The 17,362-nt window shown below is 37.1% G+C and overlaps 1 protein-coding gene across 5 annotated transcripts in view; it reads left to right on the top strand.

Moving 5' to 3' along the window:
* The window catches only part of vcla (vinculin a), a 42,167-nt gene that overhangs the window by 18,496 nt on the left and 6,309 nt on the right, over positions 1-17,362 (top strand). For 3 of the 5 annotated variants that reach the window (XM_082154186.1, XM_082154184.1, XM_082154188.1), the window contains exons 7-18: positions 3,868-3,961; positions 4,989-5,136; positions 6,656-6,809; positions 7,510-7,685; positions 8,026-8,216; positions 10,676-10,875; positions 11,999-12,127; positions 12,353-12,502; positions 15,308-15,416; positions 15,498-15,800; positions 15,889-16,013; positions 16,816-17,001. In XM_082154186.1, coding sequence (XP_082010312.1) covers positions 3,868-3,961; positions 4,989-5,136; positions 6,656-6,809; positions 7,510-7,685; positions 8,026-8,216; positions 10,676-10,875; positions 11,999-12,127; positions 12,353-12,502; positions 15,308-15,416; positions 15,498-15,800; positions 15,889-16,013; positions 16,816-17,001 — 1,965 coding nt within the window. The remainder of the gene's footprint in view (positions 1-3,867; positions 3,962-4,988; positions 5,137-6,655; positions 6,810-7,509; positions 7,686-8,025; positions 8,217-10,675; positions 10,876-11,998; positions 12,128-12,352; positions 12,503-15,307; positions 15,417-15,497; positions 15,801-15,888; positions 16,014-16,815; positions 17,002-17,362) is intronic. The other 2 variants (XM_082154185.1, XM_082154187.1) reach the window with 1 other exon arrangement.

The following is a 17,362-nucleotide window of genomic DNA, read 5'->3' as shown; positions in this document are numbered from 1 at the left end:
TTTTACATCTTGTGATAAGGGCATTATACCACCCCTTTAATAATTGTTCTGGCACATTAAAATAGTACATTTTCAATGTAGCACACATATAGCATTGGACCCACTTGCTTTTGTCTTGAGACAAAAATTGAGTTGAAACTCCATTCTGACTCTGGGCTCCCTTGTGCCCTATGACTGACAACATGAAAGATGGATTGTTGTAGTTTATTGCTCTCCAACTTCCTAAACCACTCATACACACAGGGTGTGATTTGTTGGGGAGGATTTCCATTTGGTCTAAATATCCCTGCCTCTGCTAAAATATTTTTAACCCCGGTGGGGATCAAATTTATCAGTTGATCAATGCTACTTCACCAATAAACCATCTAAAATATCTTAAATATAATATATACTGTATATATAACTAATCAAAACGCTTCAGCACGCACGTTTAAACAACAATAAAATCATAAATGGACTTTCACTGATGGCGCTCCCACTTGTGTGATGAGAGATGACTGCGTGTTTAAGTTACGATCCAGGTTCTAGTAGCCTTAATCCATGCACACCTTTTCATGTGTCGCAAAGCACAATAGTCAGATAATAGTATATTTCAACATGAAAACTACAGCTAGCCAAATTAAAGAAAAGTAAAAATGATTCGGAGCAGGATTTTACAGTATACAGTATACAGCATACTGTATATTTTATTTGTATACACTCACAATAGCAACAAAATGTTATGCTTTTGTAAAATAAAGAAAAAACAAAAATAATTAAACAGGATGTGCTTTTTTGCAGTCTCTGTCTCCTTTCTGGAGTGCGTCACAAAAAGTCAGCTGTCTCACGAAAAAGCCTCAGTCAAGATAAAAATTATGGAAAGCTTGAAGTGTGAAATTTAAATGAACCAATTCAAATCGGAAAATAAATATTCTCTGATTATGTAATCTCTATATAACCAACGAGAGATACAGAGGTATCTACTCAAGCGCAGATGTTTATTATGTGAATGAGCGCTTCCCTGTGAGGAAGGACAAGGCATAAGAGTGAAAAACTCGCTCTACTTGATGTAAAAATTAAAATATTTAAACATTTTTTTTTCAAAATGTTCCAATATTGTTTCATTAAAGTTCATATTATTCTATAAATGTTACTTTAATAGCTGCACGAAATACCCTCTGTGGTTGGTGATTTATTTTCATGAATAAAAAAAACTAAAGCATCCCTCCTCTGCTTTTTCACAAATCACACCCTGCAAACACAGTCCATTTGCAGAGAATGAATTATAGAAGATAAAACCAATGCATTTCCAATTTAATTTATTGTTTCACTCATAACTGTAATCAGAAAATTATTTTTTATGTGTTTCCTTATTCAATAATATAAACTTCTGCATTTATTTGGAATTTTCTTAATAGCAATTTCGAAGCTTTTGTCACCTAATACCCTTAGTACAGTTGACCTAAATCTTCCTTGACAGTATTTACTCTGTTAGCCAAAAAGAGACGTTGTTGTCAGCCAGATGAATGTTTAACCTTTACAGTATCTTTTTTGTAAAGAGTAAGTTAAGTTCATCATTGAAACTCGGCATCAGTCTACCTCCATATTGTAATTCGCCACAACAGGTGCTTGTGATATTTGTCAAGAGATCAGGTGCATAAGCAGAATACATATTAAAGCAGAGATTGTTCAAACACGTCTTCTGGCTCCATCGTGACATTTTGATCACATTATCAGGTTCAGATGTCCTTTTCATGTCTCTGAACTCAGTGTCTGTAATAAAAGAGTGTGTTAATAACTAATGCAATATGGAATTGTGCAGTAAGGGTTAGGTCCCTTTTCTACATACCCTTTAAAATTTACCTTGTTACCCACAACATAGGGAATACCAGGACCACACACACACACACACACACACACACACTATATATACACTACCATTCAGAAGTTTGGAGTCAATAATGTTTTTGAAAAATGTCTCATTATGCTCAGTAAGGCTGCATTTATTTGATAAAAAATACAGTTAAACATTACTTTTATTATTACAATTTAAAATAAATTATATTTGAATATATTTTAAAATGTAATTCATTCCTCTGATGGCAAAGCAGTCTTCATTGTCTCCAGTCTTCATTGTCACATGATTCTTCAGAAATTATTATATTATGCTGGTTTGGTGCTCAATAAACATTAATTATTGTTATCAATGTTGCAGTTGCCTGGACTTTGCTGCTTGAGAATGCAACCCAATCCTGAGCTGAATCTCCATTAATGCATGTGAATAGGAAATGACTCATCAACTTACAAATAATGTGATCTGTTTTGCTGGATGCTGAACGGTTGGCTGGAAAGCAGCAGTTACTGGATAGCAGGCAGGCAAAGTAAGCAGAGGAAATGGATTGGGCGGATAATTCGTTTTAGCTGAAAGAAGACTCATTGATTATACTTGTGCTTCAGGTTTGCTTCAAGATCACCGCAAACTATATTTGGGCTTTTTTGATTTTGTAATATGGATTTATGAAAGTGGGTTGACAGGAATCTAGCTGTATATTTTGGAGAAATTTGAATACAAACTGTATTTTACTGCAGAGATGGAGTGTAATAGGCAGCTGGAGCAGGTGCGAGGGGTTCATTTCCTACCCGTCTCCCTCTCCTGAATGGATCTGCTGCTTCAGCTGCCAGAGTGTCTCCTGCTGGAAATGCCACATGTAAAAACAAGAACTCAGTTATCACTCTTTCTGAAAGGTCCATTATTGTCCTGTCTTGCTGAATCAAAGACAAAAAAAAAAAATAGTTATGTACATTTCCAGATTAAGGCCTCGTCCTGCTTGCCACAACTTTCAACCGAAGTCCTGACTCTCTGTGGTCATAAAAAATCCTGGCCAAATTTGCCCATTGGCCTCTGTCCATCATCATGGCCTCCTAATCATCCCTATATACTGATTGGCTTCATCACTCTGTCTCCTCTCCACCAATAAGCTGATGTTCTGGTGCAATATGGATGCTGTCGCATCATCCAGGTGGATGCTGCACATTGGTGGTAGTTGAGGAGATTCATCCTTTCATATGTATAGCCCTTTAAGTACCCAGAAAAGTGCTATATAAATGAAACAAATTATTGTTAGTATTATCTTTCCCTTGTCTTTCTGATATATTTGTAGCAAGATATGACTGGGGCCCTTATGGGCCTCAAAACACTGCCGTAAGTCAAAAGATCTCACCCCTCGTCTATCTTATTCTGGTTTGCAGATATGGCTGGAGTATGTTTGTAGTTGCTAAGGTATTTTGATTGGTTGCTAGGGTGTTGCCAGTCTATTATTTACTGCTGCCAAGTCACATCAATTAGAAAATTCATAGCACACCTCTCCTCAATAAGCTGAAATAATCTGAGCTGTCAGTATTGAAGGCATGGCATTGATACTCACACTGAACATAATTTCACACCCATACCCTTCATTTGTCTTTTAGTGTTATGCTCTTGATATGCACATTTTTTGCGATAATGTGTGCATTGAATGCATTTGTCTGTGCAGATGACTATTGCTTTAGACTGCAGTAGAAAGGAGTGCCATACGCACGGCTGAGTTACTCAAACAGACGAGTTCTCCTCCAAATGTGTGCGTGGTGCAATGGAGTGTTAAGTGGTGATTATGTGGGTCGCTCTCGCACTTTGTGTGTGTGATTGAGAGAGGCAGAGGCTCCTCTTGTCCTTCAGAGGGAAAGAGCTGCAGAGCCCCCTCCCTTTAGCATCTACTCCCTCATATGAGCACATATGCAACCAAAAAAAAAAAAAAAAAACTGTATCCACTCTGATACATGTGATTACATCCTTCCCTGTAAGGCCTAAATGACAAACATTACTGATTACTAACACACTCTTTTTCTTTGAAGGACACTGAGGCCATGAAGAGAGCGCTAGCTCTGATAGAGTCAAAGATGGGTCATGCTAAAATCTGGCTGAGGGACCCTAACGGCCTACCAGGTAACATCACTTCATCCATTATTAGCTCACTGTCATCTTTCAGGTGTTAAGGAAGTCATGTCAGGAATGGATTTTCTTTGATATTTTGAGATAAAAATTGCTCCTTTTTCTGCAACTTTCTGACCTCAGATTTGAACACATGTGATTTATAACATATAACGCCAACATTTATGCGTTAATAAAACCTATTTGAATCTGTATTGGATCTTTACATGCTAACAAAGTGGTTTGATTCTATGTATCAGAGAGAAAAATGTAATTATGACATATATGTTTTTCACATTACCAAAAACTTTACAAAACATATTAATAATTAAAAGAATTACCTTATTTTTTTATATTTAAATAAATAAATATTATAAATAATTAAATAAAAATAAACAAATAAAAAAGTATAGTATGATCCAACTAGTCCTACGCCATACACTACTATTCAAAAGTTTGTGGTCAGTAATACAATTTTTAAAATGTTTTTCTGAAGAAAAAAAAGTATCTAATGCTCACCAAGGCTGTATTTATTTGATCAGATGACAGTAAAATGGTAATTTTGTGAAATAATATTACAATTTAAAACATTGTTTTCTGTTTTATAAAATAATTTATTTCCTGTAATGGCAAAGCTGAATTTTCAGCATCATTATTCCAGTCTTTAGTGTCGCATGATCCTTCAGAAATGATTCTAATATGGTGATTTGCTGCTCAGGAAACATTTCTTATTGTTATCAATATTGAAAACAGTTGTTCTGTTTAATATTTTGGGTGAACACAACACATTTTCTTCAAGATGTTTTGATGAATAAAACGTTCAAAAGAGCAGCATTTATTTGAATCTTTTGTAACATTATGTCTTACTGCCATTTTTGATCAATTTAATGCATCCTTGCTGAATAAAAGTATTCATTTCCTTTTAAAAATCTTTTGAACAGTAGTGTACACAATATTTGTGTAATGTAGATGATTTTAATTGAATCGATTAAAAATATGAGTGTGTAGTGGCCTAACTCTTGCTCTGGATGTTCTCGCACAGGAGATCCAGGAGAGCATGCTTTGCGTCAGATACTGGATGAAGCAGGAAAAGTGGGTGAGCTTTGTGCGGGGAAAGAGAGACGAGAGATCCTGGGAACAGCTAAGACCTTGGGCCAGATGACGGATCAGGTGTCAGATGTGCGCGCCAGGTACGCCCCCTTCAGGTTCACCTGGGGAAAAGGCAGATTCATTGTCAGAACCCATTATACTGCCGATTCCACAGACTATGAGATTCCTCAGTTCAGCATTTCACATTGAGAACCAAATGCCAGCACATGTTCCTGTAGTGCTCACGTGACCTGAATTATTCATTAATGCAGCTGTGTGCTGTTCATAATGATCATCTTTTATTTAACACATTACCCCTGTGTGATGTGTCTCAGGGGCTGTAACTGCTTCTAATTTACAACATGAGAAAGTGTGTCAGGTTTTTCAATAAACACAGTTTAGACGTTGTTTGTTAGCGGTCTAATTCTCGAGGGATTGTTTATCCCTGACTGTTGAGTACAGGAGAAGGAAGGAACGGTGTGGTACAGTTTGGGCCCATGTGTCAGGGATGTTGAAAGCTGGAGTGAAAGTGAAAGATCAGACGCTGGGCTCTGACTTCATTAGAGAGACTGAAGGAAAGCAGATTAAAGGCTGAAGGGCCGGATAATCAGCGGCTGCACAGGCCCACTGAACTCTCACACAGGGGAGGCTCTTTACACTGACCTGTGTATGCAGATCGAATGCTTACATGTTAAATTGTTTCCCTGAATTAATTTCTCAAGGGTAGTCGGCGAGATCTTTATCTTTATGTAGTCGAGAGAAATTTATTTGTATTTATCAATTTATTTTTGTTATTTCGATTTTGTGATCATGTAAATTATAACATTACATTGGTAACACTTTGCAATACGTTTTCATTTGTTAACATTAGTCAACTACATTAGTTAAAGAAAGGTGCTGTATGTCATTTCTTTTGTACTAATGCATAAAAGCACCATAATATGTTAGCAGAGATTTAGGAAACATGGTAAGCTCAAATACTTGTTTCTCCGAAAAGCAGTGCTGAGCAATGCTATTCCGTGTCGGAATGTCTGTTTTTGTTTTGGTCTGTGTGATCCCACCCACTACCAATTTACCCAATAGTATTTCGATACCCGGGGTTGCCAGTTGGTGGAAAACACAGTGTATTGCAGCCATTGAAGTAAGCAAACAAACTGTGTCAGAAATTGCAGATTCTACCTGACCTAAAAAGCCTCGGCAATAAAAACATTGCAAACATACAGTATACATTAGTTGATCAACTTACATTGTAAGGCTCATCGCTTTCCATTGTCAATTGCGCTCATTCCTGTTGCGTGTCCTGAATCTGGCAACCTGAATGAGTGTTGTTGAGTCTGAAAGGACAGGGCGGGGGAAACAACTCTCTCCAATATTTTGAATTTGGACTTCAGTACCCATTTCAACCACTAGCTGTCAATTTTACATAATGCACCTTTAATGCAGTGAAGTGAATTAACATGAACATGACATTTTTTATTAAATAACATTAACAATGGTTAATAAGTGCTGTTAGAATATATTGCCCATTGTTAGTACATGTTAATTAATGCATTAACTACTGTTAACAAACGAGACCTTATTGTTAATTGTTACCATTAATAAAATATGTTGCTTGTTCAGAGGTCAGGGTGCCACCCCTATGGGTATGCAGAAAGCTCAGCAGGTGGGCCAGGGTTTGGATATTCTGGTGGGGAAAGTGGAGAATGCTGCCCGAAAGCTGGAGGCCCTGACCAATGCCAAACAGGCAATCGCCAAGAGAATCGACACGGCCCAGGTCAGTCTTGAAATTGTTGAACAGAGACATGAAGATTGGTGTGTTTAGTGTGTCTATTGTTTGCTTCAGGGCTCAAATTTTGAACATCAAGTGACAACCCAACAGAGTACCAACATTTATACCTAATCAACCTAATATAATTATATCTCGGATAGTTTTAACCTAGTTTGAGTCAATAAATGGCCATTGATGTCAACAACAAAAATATGGCAAGTGTTTTCTCCAGTCTCAACGTTCATAAGTCAGTTTATTTTTTGTCTATTTGTAATATCTTATTACATTTTTTATTTTGTTATAGTTACACATTTGAAGAGACAATATGCATCCCAGAGGACCTGTGGGTACTTAAAATGGGTACTCATAATTACAGACGTGTTCTCGTCTAAATAGCTGTAGCATAAATCTGTCTCGACTGATGTTATTTAGTGGAGATGTGCTGTCTCATAAGTATTTAAAGGGTGGAATCATTGTACTTTGTGTAGTCGGTGCAGTGACAGAAAACCACAGATGAGTTCAGACAACGGCAAAGTATATGATTATATAACAGACTGATTCCTTTTGCTGAATAACAATATGACTTTTAATATTCCTTCAAATTGAAAACATAGGATATGTTGACAAGTGTCACTCTAGTATGTTCTTTCTGATAATAAGTTACTTACTAAACATTTCTTTTAACTAAATGTTCATTTCTGCACAGAGCTGGCTGGCTGATCCTAACGGTGGTCCGGAGGGGGAAGAGAACATCCGTGCTCTTCTGGCAGAGGCCAAGCGCATCGCTGACTTGTGTGAAGACCCTAAAGAGAGAGACGACATTCTGCGCTCCATCAGTGAGATCGCAGGACTCACTGCGAGACTGGTTGAACTTCGTAAAATGTAATTACAGGCCTACATTGCGTGTAGAGCATTAAGTGTTCTTTCCACTTTCAAAGGACAGAAGGTTTTCAGCTTCATATCAGTCATGCCAGTCTGTCATGTTTAGAAAATGTTGTCTTTGATCAGAACATGATGAAAAATGTGAACTTGATAAACCATTATCATGGTCATGGTTAGGTCACATTATGTAACCAAGATAATGTGCCTAGTGTGACTCCAGATCTGGAATATATCTGTCTGATAATGTGATTCTTTTATTTATTTATTGTTTTATTCATGATAATTATGTTATAAATGTTTGTTTTTTAACCTCATGTTCTGGTCCATTTTTGTGTCACAGGGGTAAAGGGGATACTCCTGAGGCTAGATCGCTGGCCAAACAGATTGGCACAGCTTTGCAAAACTTGCAGGCAAAGACTAACCGTGCCGTGGCCAACATGAGACCTGCCAAGGCTGCTGTTACCCTAGAGGGCAAAATGGAGCAGGCTTTGCGCTGGATCAACAACCCTGGAGTGGACGACCATGGAGTTGGTGGGTGGCATGATGAAGTAAAACATTACCATTTAAATCAGACAAAAAAAACAGCCTGGCAACCTATTTGTAGGTATCAAAACCATGTATGAGTTATAAAATCTGTTTATGTTATTAGCGTAATGGGCATCCAGTCAGGTAAAAACCTCATCTGGGCATCTGAGGTAATTACTTTTCCCCCAAAGGATGACACTGGCATATTGAATGACTTATTCATACGTATGGAACTGGGCACTTGACTCTGGACCTTTATGTGATGTGACAGATGGCTATTTTCTCTGCCCCTGTTGTATTTATGTTCATACTTAAAATATTTCAAACCATAAATAGCTGCTTCGTGTCCTATTCACAGCAGGTCATGTTACTTTCAGGTTAACTTAGTCTTGGAGTAACTCTAGACCAGAGCTGTTCAGTTCTGCTTCTGGAGATCTTCTTTTCCTGCGGTGGGACTGTGAAGTATGTACTTCGCGGGGAAAATCCATGATTTCGAGTGTATAGCAAGACCAGTATTGAAACATACTACCACGTCATATAATTGCATCTTGATACCACATGGCCCTTGTCATCTTGCCAACTTTATTACATAAGAATTCATTGTTAATTAACCTTATTAAACTTTAAAAACTGCTATGCAGCTTAGCTTTGCAACACTGAACATTTCTTCAACTGAAAAAGTTGAAAGTGAGTCTTCACATGCTCCAAATGTTGCAAGGAATTGTGGGTAATAATCACTTAAACATCATGCACGGATACTCAATTCAAAATCCACCAGAAAAAGTATACTATCTACCCTTTAACTTAGGATGCGGACTTGGATTCTAATCTTCCATACTTAAGTGGTGTGATTGTACTTCCAAATGAAGTAAATGTAAAATATTTGGGTTTTTTTGGTTGTTTTTTAAACTAGCAAATAGAGATACTTATTTACAGTGCGGGGGGTAACACATTACAGGTAACGCGAATCACGTAATCAGTAATCAGATTACATTTAAAGTTACAACAAAATATCTGAGTTACTTTTTCAAATAAGGTGTTATGTGCGCTGTGTAAACACGATGGTGATTGCAGTTTTAGACTAACTGTGAGAATGCATTTACTCATCTTACTTACACAAAAACAGATTCAGTATTCCTCAAAATGAATCAAAATATAAAAATTAGATAATAGTAAAACAGAATATTATGCCAACCTGCAATAATTAAATTTTAAATAACACAAATATACTTTATGTATTTAATCTAATTTTATTATGCCTTTGCTGCTGACCTTTGATGATCTAATTCAACCATACTAATAAGCAAAAATAACTTCAGATGAACATCACATTTGTGTTTCATTTTTGTTTTTGTTTTTATTGCTGCAATCCAGAAAGGCAGCACAGCTGAAAGGTTTGTTTGAGCTACACCCTCTTGTTTGAGCTACACCCTCTACTGTACAACCATGAATTTGCATTTCCTTCAGCCAGAGGCTTATTCATTTCACTTTTGGTGTGAAAGGTCCTTTACATTTGCCAAAATAGCAAATGTAGCTATTTTTGTTACAAAAAAAACAAGCAAGCCCTGCCCAGGTGAGAAAAAGTAACACAAAAGTAATGTAATGCATACATTTCCCAAAAAGTAACTAAGTAACACAATTAGTTACTTTTTAAGGGAGTAACGCAATGTTGTAACGCATCAAAAAAAATTCTAACTTATTAGCCACTCAGTGAATGGCAGTCGCCCATTAATTTCAAATTAATTCTGCTTATTCACTATGGTAAAATGAATGAATAATAAATGTATGAATTTATCCACACAAAACAAATGACCGCCAATAAGTTTGCTAGAAAATCATAGTAGGTTTTTAGGGCTAATCAATTTAAATAAATATTGCGGAAAAATAAAAATGACTTTGTATGTAATTATTCACAACTGCCCATTTAACAGAAACAGTGTTTAAAAATTAATGTTTTAGTGCAATTAGATTGGTAATTCTCATCTCACACTCATAGTTGATTAGAATACATTACATCTGATTGGATGTTTATTTAAACACATTTCAAGCTCAAATCGGACCTGAAAATTCCACATACGCTTATGGCCGGAACTCCCGTACTACTCTCCATTGGAAATAAATGACTTTCGGTCTGTCTTGAGACATGAAATGTTTCAGTATAATGTTTCTAATATGATTTTTGTTTTTGCTTAAATTTAAAGTGTGTTTCATGTATCAACTATAAGCAGTTAATTTCCCTTAAGAGACTGTCTGTTTGTCCAAACAATGGAAGACTGGAGTCGGGAGTGTTTGGGAAACCTGTTTGATCCTTTCTGCTAGAAATGACACATTTCATTATTAAATTACAAACATTTTGTTTGTGTTCCTAGTGCACAGGATGGATAGCTTGTTTTATATACACAGACCCCATAACATTGTCTAGGTGCACCAGCCTGAATGGGAGCCTGTTATCTCTCTGTCTGTAGGCCAGGCTGCCATACGGGGACTGATAGCTGAGGGCCGTCGACTGGCGAACTCTCTACCAGGACCATACAGACAGGAGCTGCTAGCAATGTGTGAGCGAGTGGAGCAGCTGATGATGCAGTTGGCAGATCTGGCCTCGCGGGGAGAGGGAGAGAGTCCTCAGGCGCGCGCTGTGGCCGCTCATCTGCTGGAGGCAATTAAAGTAAGGCATCGTGTCCCCCTTTTCTATTAAAAGATCCCAGTATCTTTCTCACAGCAGGTGTGGGTGAAGCATAATCAGATGTTTAGATCTTCTCAAATGGGAAGTGCAGAGGTCAAATCTGCTGGCCTTAGAGTAGTGCAGTACACAAAGTGCTCAAGATAATACATAAGCAAATGATACCCTCTGCTGGAAAATATTTGCATTGCAATATATTCATTCCTACGCTATTTCCAGCAAATTACACTACCTAGTTAGGAATAATTATTATAATGATTAAGATTTTTTTTTTTATGTTTTTGAAAAACAGTAATATTGTGAAATAGTATTATAATTTAAAATAACTGTTTTCTATTTGATTATATTTTAAAATGTCATTTTATTGCTGTTACTCAAGCTGAATTTTCAGCATCACTACTCCATTTTTCAATCACATGATCCTTCAGAAATCATTCTAATATGCTGATTGCTCGATATTATCAATTATTATTGGTGCTCAAGTATTAATAATGGTACTCATTATTATCAATGTTAAAAACAGTTTTGGCAGTGATACATGTTTTCTTTGGTTCTTTGATGAATAGAAAGTTCAATAGAAAAGTAGAAAGAACAGCACTTATTTGAAATGGAAAGCTTTTGTAACATTATCAGTGTCTTTGCTGTTACTTTTGAATGTGTCCTTGCTGAATAAAACTATTAATTTTTCTTTCATTTTTTAAAACTTACTTTCCCCAAAGATTTAAATGTTTTACCAAAAAATATTAAATTGATAATAATAATAAATGTTTCTTGAGGACCAAATCAGCATATTAGAATGATTTCTGAAGGATCATGTGACACTGAAGACTGGAGTAATGACTGGTGAAAATTTTACTTTGGAATCACAGGAAGAAATGTAATTTTAAAATATATTAAGTAATATAATAATTATAAATAATAATATATAATAATCCCAAAATATATACAGTTTGTGAGATTGAAAACAGTTCTTTTGAATTGTTTCCCTGTATTTTTTATTAAATACAAGCAGCCTTGGTGAGCATACAAAACTTTTTATTCCAAGTTTTTACCGGTAGTGTATGTTAACTGTACACTTAAATAACCTGTATCATATTTTTCCTTCAAGGATCTGAAGGCAAAGATGCAGGAGGCAATGACCAAGGAGGTGTCTGATGTTTTCAGTGATACAACCACACCAATTAAACTCCTGGCTGTAGCAGCAACAGCACCTCTTGAAGCCCCCAACAGAGAGGAGGTCAGGCTCTTTTAAACAGATGCTTTTCAGTGTCATATCAAACACAGTATCGCAAACCCTAAACCTAATCGTAAAAAGACTTTTGCAATTTGTAGAAGAAACATTTATTTTAGCGCTATTTTTTATATCGAATGCATTTTATTTAGCTTGCATGGACATTTCTATGTAAATTTGTAAGTACAGCTAGGTCTGAAATGCACTCAAACATACTTATTTTTCCTCTAGGTCTTTGAAGAAAGGGCGTCTAACTTTGAGAATCATGCCAGCAGATTGGGTGCTACAGCGGAGAAGGCCGCCGCTGTGGGAACAGCCAATAAGAGCACAGTTGAAGGCATTCAGGCGGCCGTGAAATCAGCCAGAGGTCTAACACCTCAGGTATGCAGCTTAGATATGCATGTATGTATGTGTGTGTACTGTTTGTGAGGACGCCCAACTCTGTGCTAATGCCAGAGCTAATTTAAGGGCACACAATGGTGTTCTTGGACATCAGCCACAAGATCAAGTCTCCAGGGGTATTCAAACTTTTTGATTCTGAAGACCACCAAATATGATGATAGATACCCTTGAGCGAGACCTCATTCTTAAAATAACCGTGTGAGAACAGTATTGAGAGATCAATTATAAAGACGTTTAAAAAAATCTGTATTAAAGTAAACGCAAATTATTGAAACATTATCAGGAAATTATTTTAAAGAAATTCAGGAATGAAATGAATGCTTTTATTCAGCAAGGATGCAATAACTTGATAAAAAGTGACAAATACATTTGTAATGTTTTCTATTATATTTTTCTATTTTTTAGTATAATGATTTCTATTTCTAATAAATGTTGTACTTTTTTATTCATCAAGGATTCCTAAAAAAAATTAGTTTCCACCAAAACATTTCTTATCATTATTAATGCTGAAAACAGTTTCTGCTTAAAGGAACACTCCACCGTTTTTTTAAATAGGGCTTATTCACCTTCTTTCCTACATTTAGATAGGTGGGCAAATGCATTTTTGTCTCAGTGCATGCATTGTTTTAGTTTGACAGGGTTGGCGCTAGCTTAGCTTAGCATAATGAATGGAATCCTTTGTTGCCAGCTAGCATGTCCTGAGTAAAAGTGATATATATATATAAAAAAAAAACCCACCTAATTACTTCTTGTGGCCTGCGTATTCACAACAAGTACAAATAGCGATGCAGATTAACACTAGGCGATTTCCTATGCAGATTTTGACTTGGGACTATATTAGGGGGAAGCTCAGGCGAAGCACTGCTACTTGGGCGCAGAGATATCACGCCCAAGTAGCAGTGCTTCGCCTGTGCTTCCCCCTAATATAGTCCTTAATATATAAGTCAATATCTGCCTAGGAAATCGCCTAGTGTTAATCTGCATCGCTATTTGTACTTGTTGTGAATACGCAGGCCACAAGAAGTAATTAGGTAGGGTTTTTTTTTTTTTTTATCACTTTTATTCAGGACATGCTAGCTGGCAACAAAGGATTCCATTCATTATGCTAAGCTAAGCTCACGCTGACCCTGTCAAACTAAAACAATGCATGCACTGAGACAAAAATGCATTTGCCCACCTATCTAAATGTGGGAAAGAAGGTGAATAAGCCCTATTTCAAAAAACGGTGGAGTGTTCCTTTAAAGGGGACATATCATGCTAAATGCACTTTTTTAGCCCTTAAATGCATTTTGTTGTATATTTGGAGTGTTTAGAAGTACAGAAAAGATTAAATTATTCTCTTCAGGTGCTTCGTTGATATCTTTATATTCTGTTTTGGTCATATTTTTCAACCGGTTCAGATTTTTCTGTTATCTATGACGTTTTTTGAACTATCACGTCACAGTATTTGCAGCGGAACTGCCAAATAAGGACATTGACTTCCGGCCCAACACTTCGAGCAATCCGCCATTATTATTTCTCGCTGCAATTTTGTAGTCCAAGCTAAAGGATGCAGAAGTTACGAGAGGGTAAGTTAAAATGTTCGGTTGTTGGATGTAGTAACCCACACGCTTCATTACACCGTCTAATTTAGATGAACTGCCGCGCTTGTGACAGGAGCATGTTTAACTGAAAGAACGAGCAGAGAGAGAGACCCGGTCGCGCGCGCGCTCACTCTCTCTCTTCAGAGCCAGGCGAAAGTGTAAACAAGACATCACCGTCTCCAAACTAGACGCTGTCTTGCTCTCTCTCCCTCGGACATATTAATCAAAATAAATCGACACGGTGGTAAAAGGTCGGAAGACCAAAGTTTCATGTGTAAATACAGTACACACCATTGCGATACATCCATATGAAGACGTTGTTCTGCAGGTTCGTCGTCTTCATTTTCATCTCGCTCCGGCTCTGGCTCGAACATGTAAGGCTGGCTGGACAAGTCTTCCGTTGTTGACATTTTGTTAATAACGTGTGTATAAAAGTTTCTGTGCGCTAGATAATCCTATCTCTGCTACCAGACTACAAAAATGGCCGAACGGGGTGGAGTTGAACCGAGTGTCACCGCTACAACCTGGAGAGGGGGCGGGGTATGAAGTGTCTCAATATTATTTAAAGAGACCGCACCAAAACGAGTTGCTTTCAGAAGCACATTAGAAAAGGGGTAAAAAAGGGGCCTGTGGAGCTATAATAATGAGGAATTCAGACCCAAGCATTGCAGTTCCGCTTTATATAGACTACAAATGTATGATTTATATGTAAAAAGGAACAATTTAAAAGCATGATATGTCTCCTTTAATGTTTTGGTGGAAACTGTTTTCAGCATTAATAATGATAAGAAATGTTTCTTGAGCACCAAATTTGCATATTAGAATGATTTCTGAAGGATCATGTGACACTGAAGACTGCAGTTATGATGCTGAAAATTCAGCTTTGCCATCACAGGAATAAATTATAGAACAAAATAATTGGAAACCAGTTATTTTAAATTGTAATAACATTTCACAATATTACTGTTCTTACTGTATTTTTGATAAACTAAATGATTTCTTTCAAAAACATTAATTGTATAAGAAGTATAAAACTTTTTAAAAATATTTTTTTTTGATAGATCTATGATGATATATTGTTGTAAAGCTTTTTATTCATCATTCTACTAATAAAGCTCTCAGAATGGGAACTATAAAGATGGTTGTGATCTAATTTGTTTGTTTGATGTGTATATCTGTGTTTTGCTGTTCTCATGAGCAGGTCACCTCTGCTGCACGCATTTTGCTGAAGAACCCTGGCAACCAGGCTGCGTATGAGCACTTCGAGACCATGAAGAACCAATGGATTGACAACATTGAGAAAATGACCAGTAAAAGCTCATTCTTTCCATCATCAGAATGCATCAAAAAGAAAATTACCACATCAAATATTTTTTAAATCTTTATTTCAGGTCTTGTGGATGAAGCCATTGACACTAAATCCCTCTTGGATGCTTCAGAGGAGGCCATTAAGAAAGACATTGATAAATGCCGGGTGGCAATGGCTAATGTTCAGCCCCAGATGTTGGTTGCAGGGGCTACGAGCATTGCCCGGCGGGCTAACAGGGTACTTCTGGTGGCCAAGCGGGAAGTGGAAAACTCAGAGGACCCTAAATTCAGAGAACTAGTCAAAGCTGCTTCAGATGATCTTGGTAGAACCATCTCACCCATGGTTATGGCTGCTAAAGCTGTAGCTGGAAACATCCAGGATCCAGGTCTTTTTTGTAAATTTTGTAAAAAACATTTGTAGAAAACCTATTACTTGCTGTTACTGACAAAAATCTTTTTTTCCCTTTTGAGCAGGTTTGCAAAAGAGCTTCCTGGACTCTGGCTATAGGATCTTGGCTGCTGTTGGGAAAGTCAGGGAAGCCTTCCAGCCTCAGGAGCCTGAATTTCCACCTCCACCTCCAGACCTTGATCAGCTGCATGTAAGTGCTGCTACTCTACATCAATTCACGTCTTAAAAGTTTAAATTCACCCAAAAATTTAAATTAGCCCATGATTTACTCACCCTCAAGCCATCCTAGGTGTATATGACATTCTTCGTTCTTTCAGACAAATTCAATCTGAGTTATATTGAAAAATGTCCTGGCTCTTCCAAGCTTTATAATGGCAGTGAATGGCCGTTTCTGTTTTGAAGTCAATAAAAGTGCATCCATCCATCATAAAAGTGCTCCACACGACTCCGGGGGGTTAATAAAGGCCTTCTGAAGCAAATAAATGTTTTATATTTAACACGTTACAAAGTAAAATTCTAGCTTCCGGCCAAACATTTTTAAATATAAAGGCCCTTGCACACTGAGTCCGAAATTTTCGTATTCGTTTTTTCGTATTCGTGATTCGGTGGCTCTGAATTGTCAAAACACCATTCAAAATGCTTGCTACGGATGCGAAAAACGCAGAAAATCGAACCCGATCCGAATTTTTGCTGGACCATTTATTCACAAATTTTTTTATGACGGACGAAAGTTTGCAAGCGTGATTGACATAATGTGAGGTCGTCTTTATTTTTTAAAGTGCGAAAATTTCGGATGCGAATTTCGGACTCAGTGTGCAAGTGCCTTAACTCCGATTGTATTCGTGTGAATGAAGAATATACACCTTAGGATGACTTGAGGGTGAATAAATTATGGGCTAATTTTCATTTTTGGGTGAACTATCCCTTTAAAGGAACAGTTCTGTCATCATTTACTCACCCTGTGTCATTATAAACCCATATGACTCTGTCAGGTCAATGATGATCAGGCTCCTCCCAAACCGCCCCTCCCTGAGGGAGAGGTTCCTCCCCCGAGACCTCCACCCCCAGAGGAGAAAGATGAAGAGTTCCCTGAGCAGAAAGCCGGCGAGATGGTGAGCGAGCCGATGATGGTGGCGGCCAGGCAACTACACGACGAGGCCCGTAAATGGTCCAGCAAAGTGAGTGGATCTACTTTATTTTAGGCACACAATCATTTCTCGTATTTCGCTACATATGCACTACTGTTCAAACTGTTCAAAAGTTTGGGGTCAGTAAGATTTATTTTTGAAAGAAATGATTACTTGAGCATGGATGCTTAAAATTGATCAAAAGTGACGGTAAAGACTTTTACATTGTTGGAAAAGATTTCTATTTCAAATTAAGGCTGTTCTTTGAAACATTCTTCATAAAAAAGAAAATAAAAGAAAATTCAGCTTTGTCATCACAGGGATAAATTACATTTTAAAATATATTAACAGAAAACATTATAGTTTTTACTATATTTTTGATCAAATAAATGCAGTCTTGGTGAGCATAAGA

The sequence above is a fragment of the Leuciscus leuciscus genome (genome assembly GCF_965113295.1).
Source record: "Leuciscus leuciscus genome assembly, chromosome: 22".
Taxonomy (NCBI): Eukaryota; Metazoa; Chordata; class Actinopteri; order Cypriniformes; family Leuciscidae; genus Leuciscus; species Leuciscus leuciscus.
Note: the sequence above shows the minus strand (reverse complement) of the source record. Positions and strands in the feature narration are given on the sequence as shown.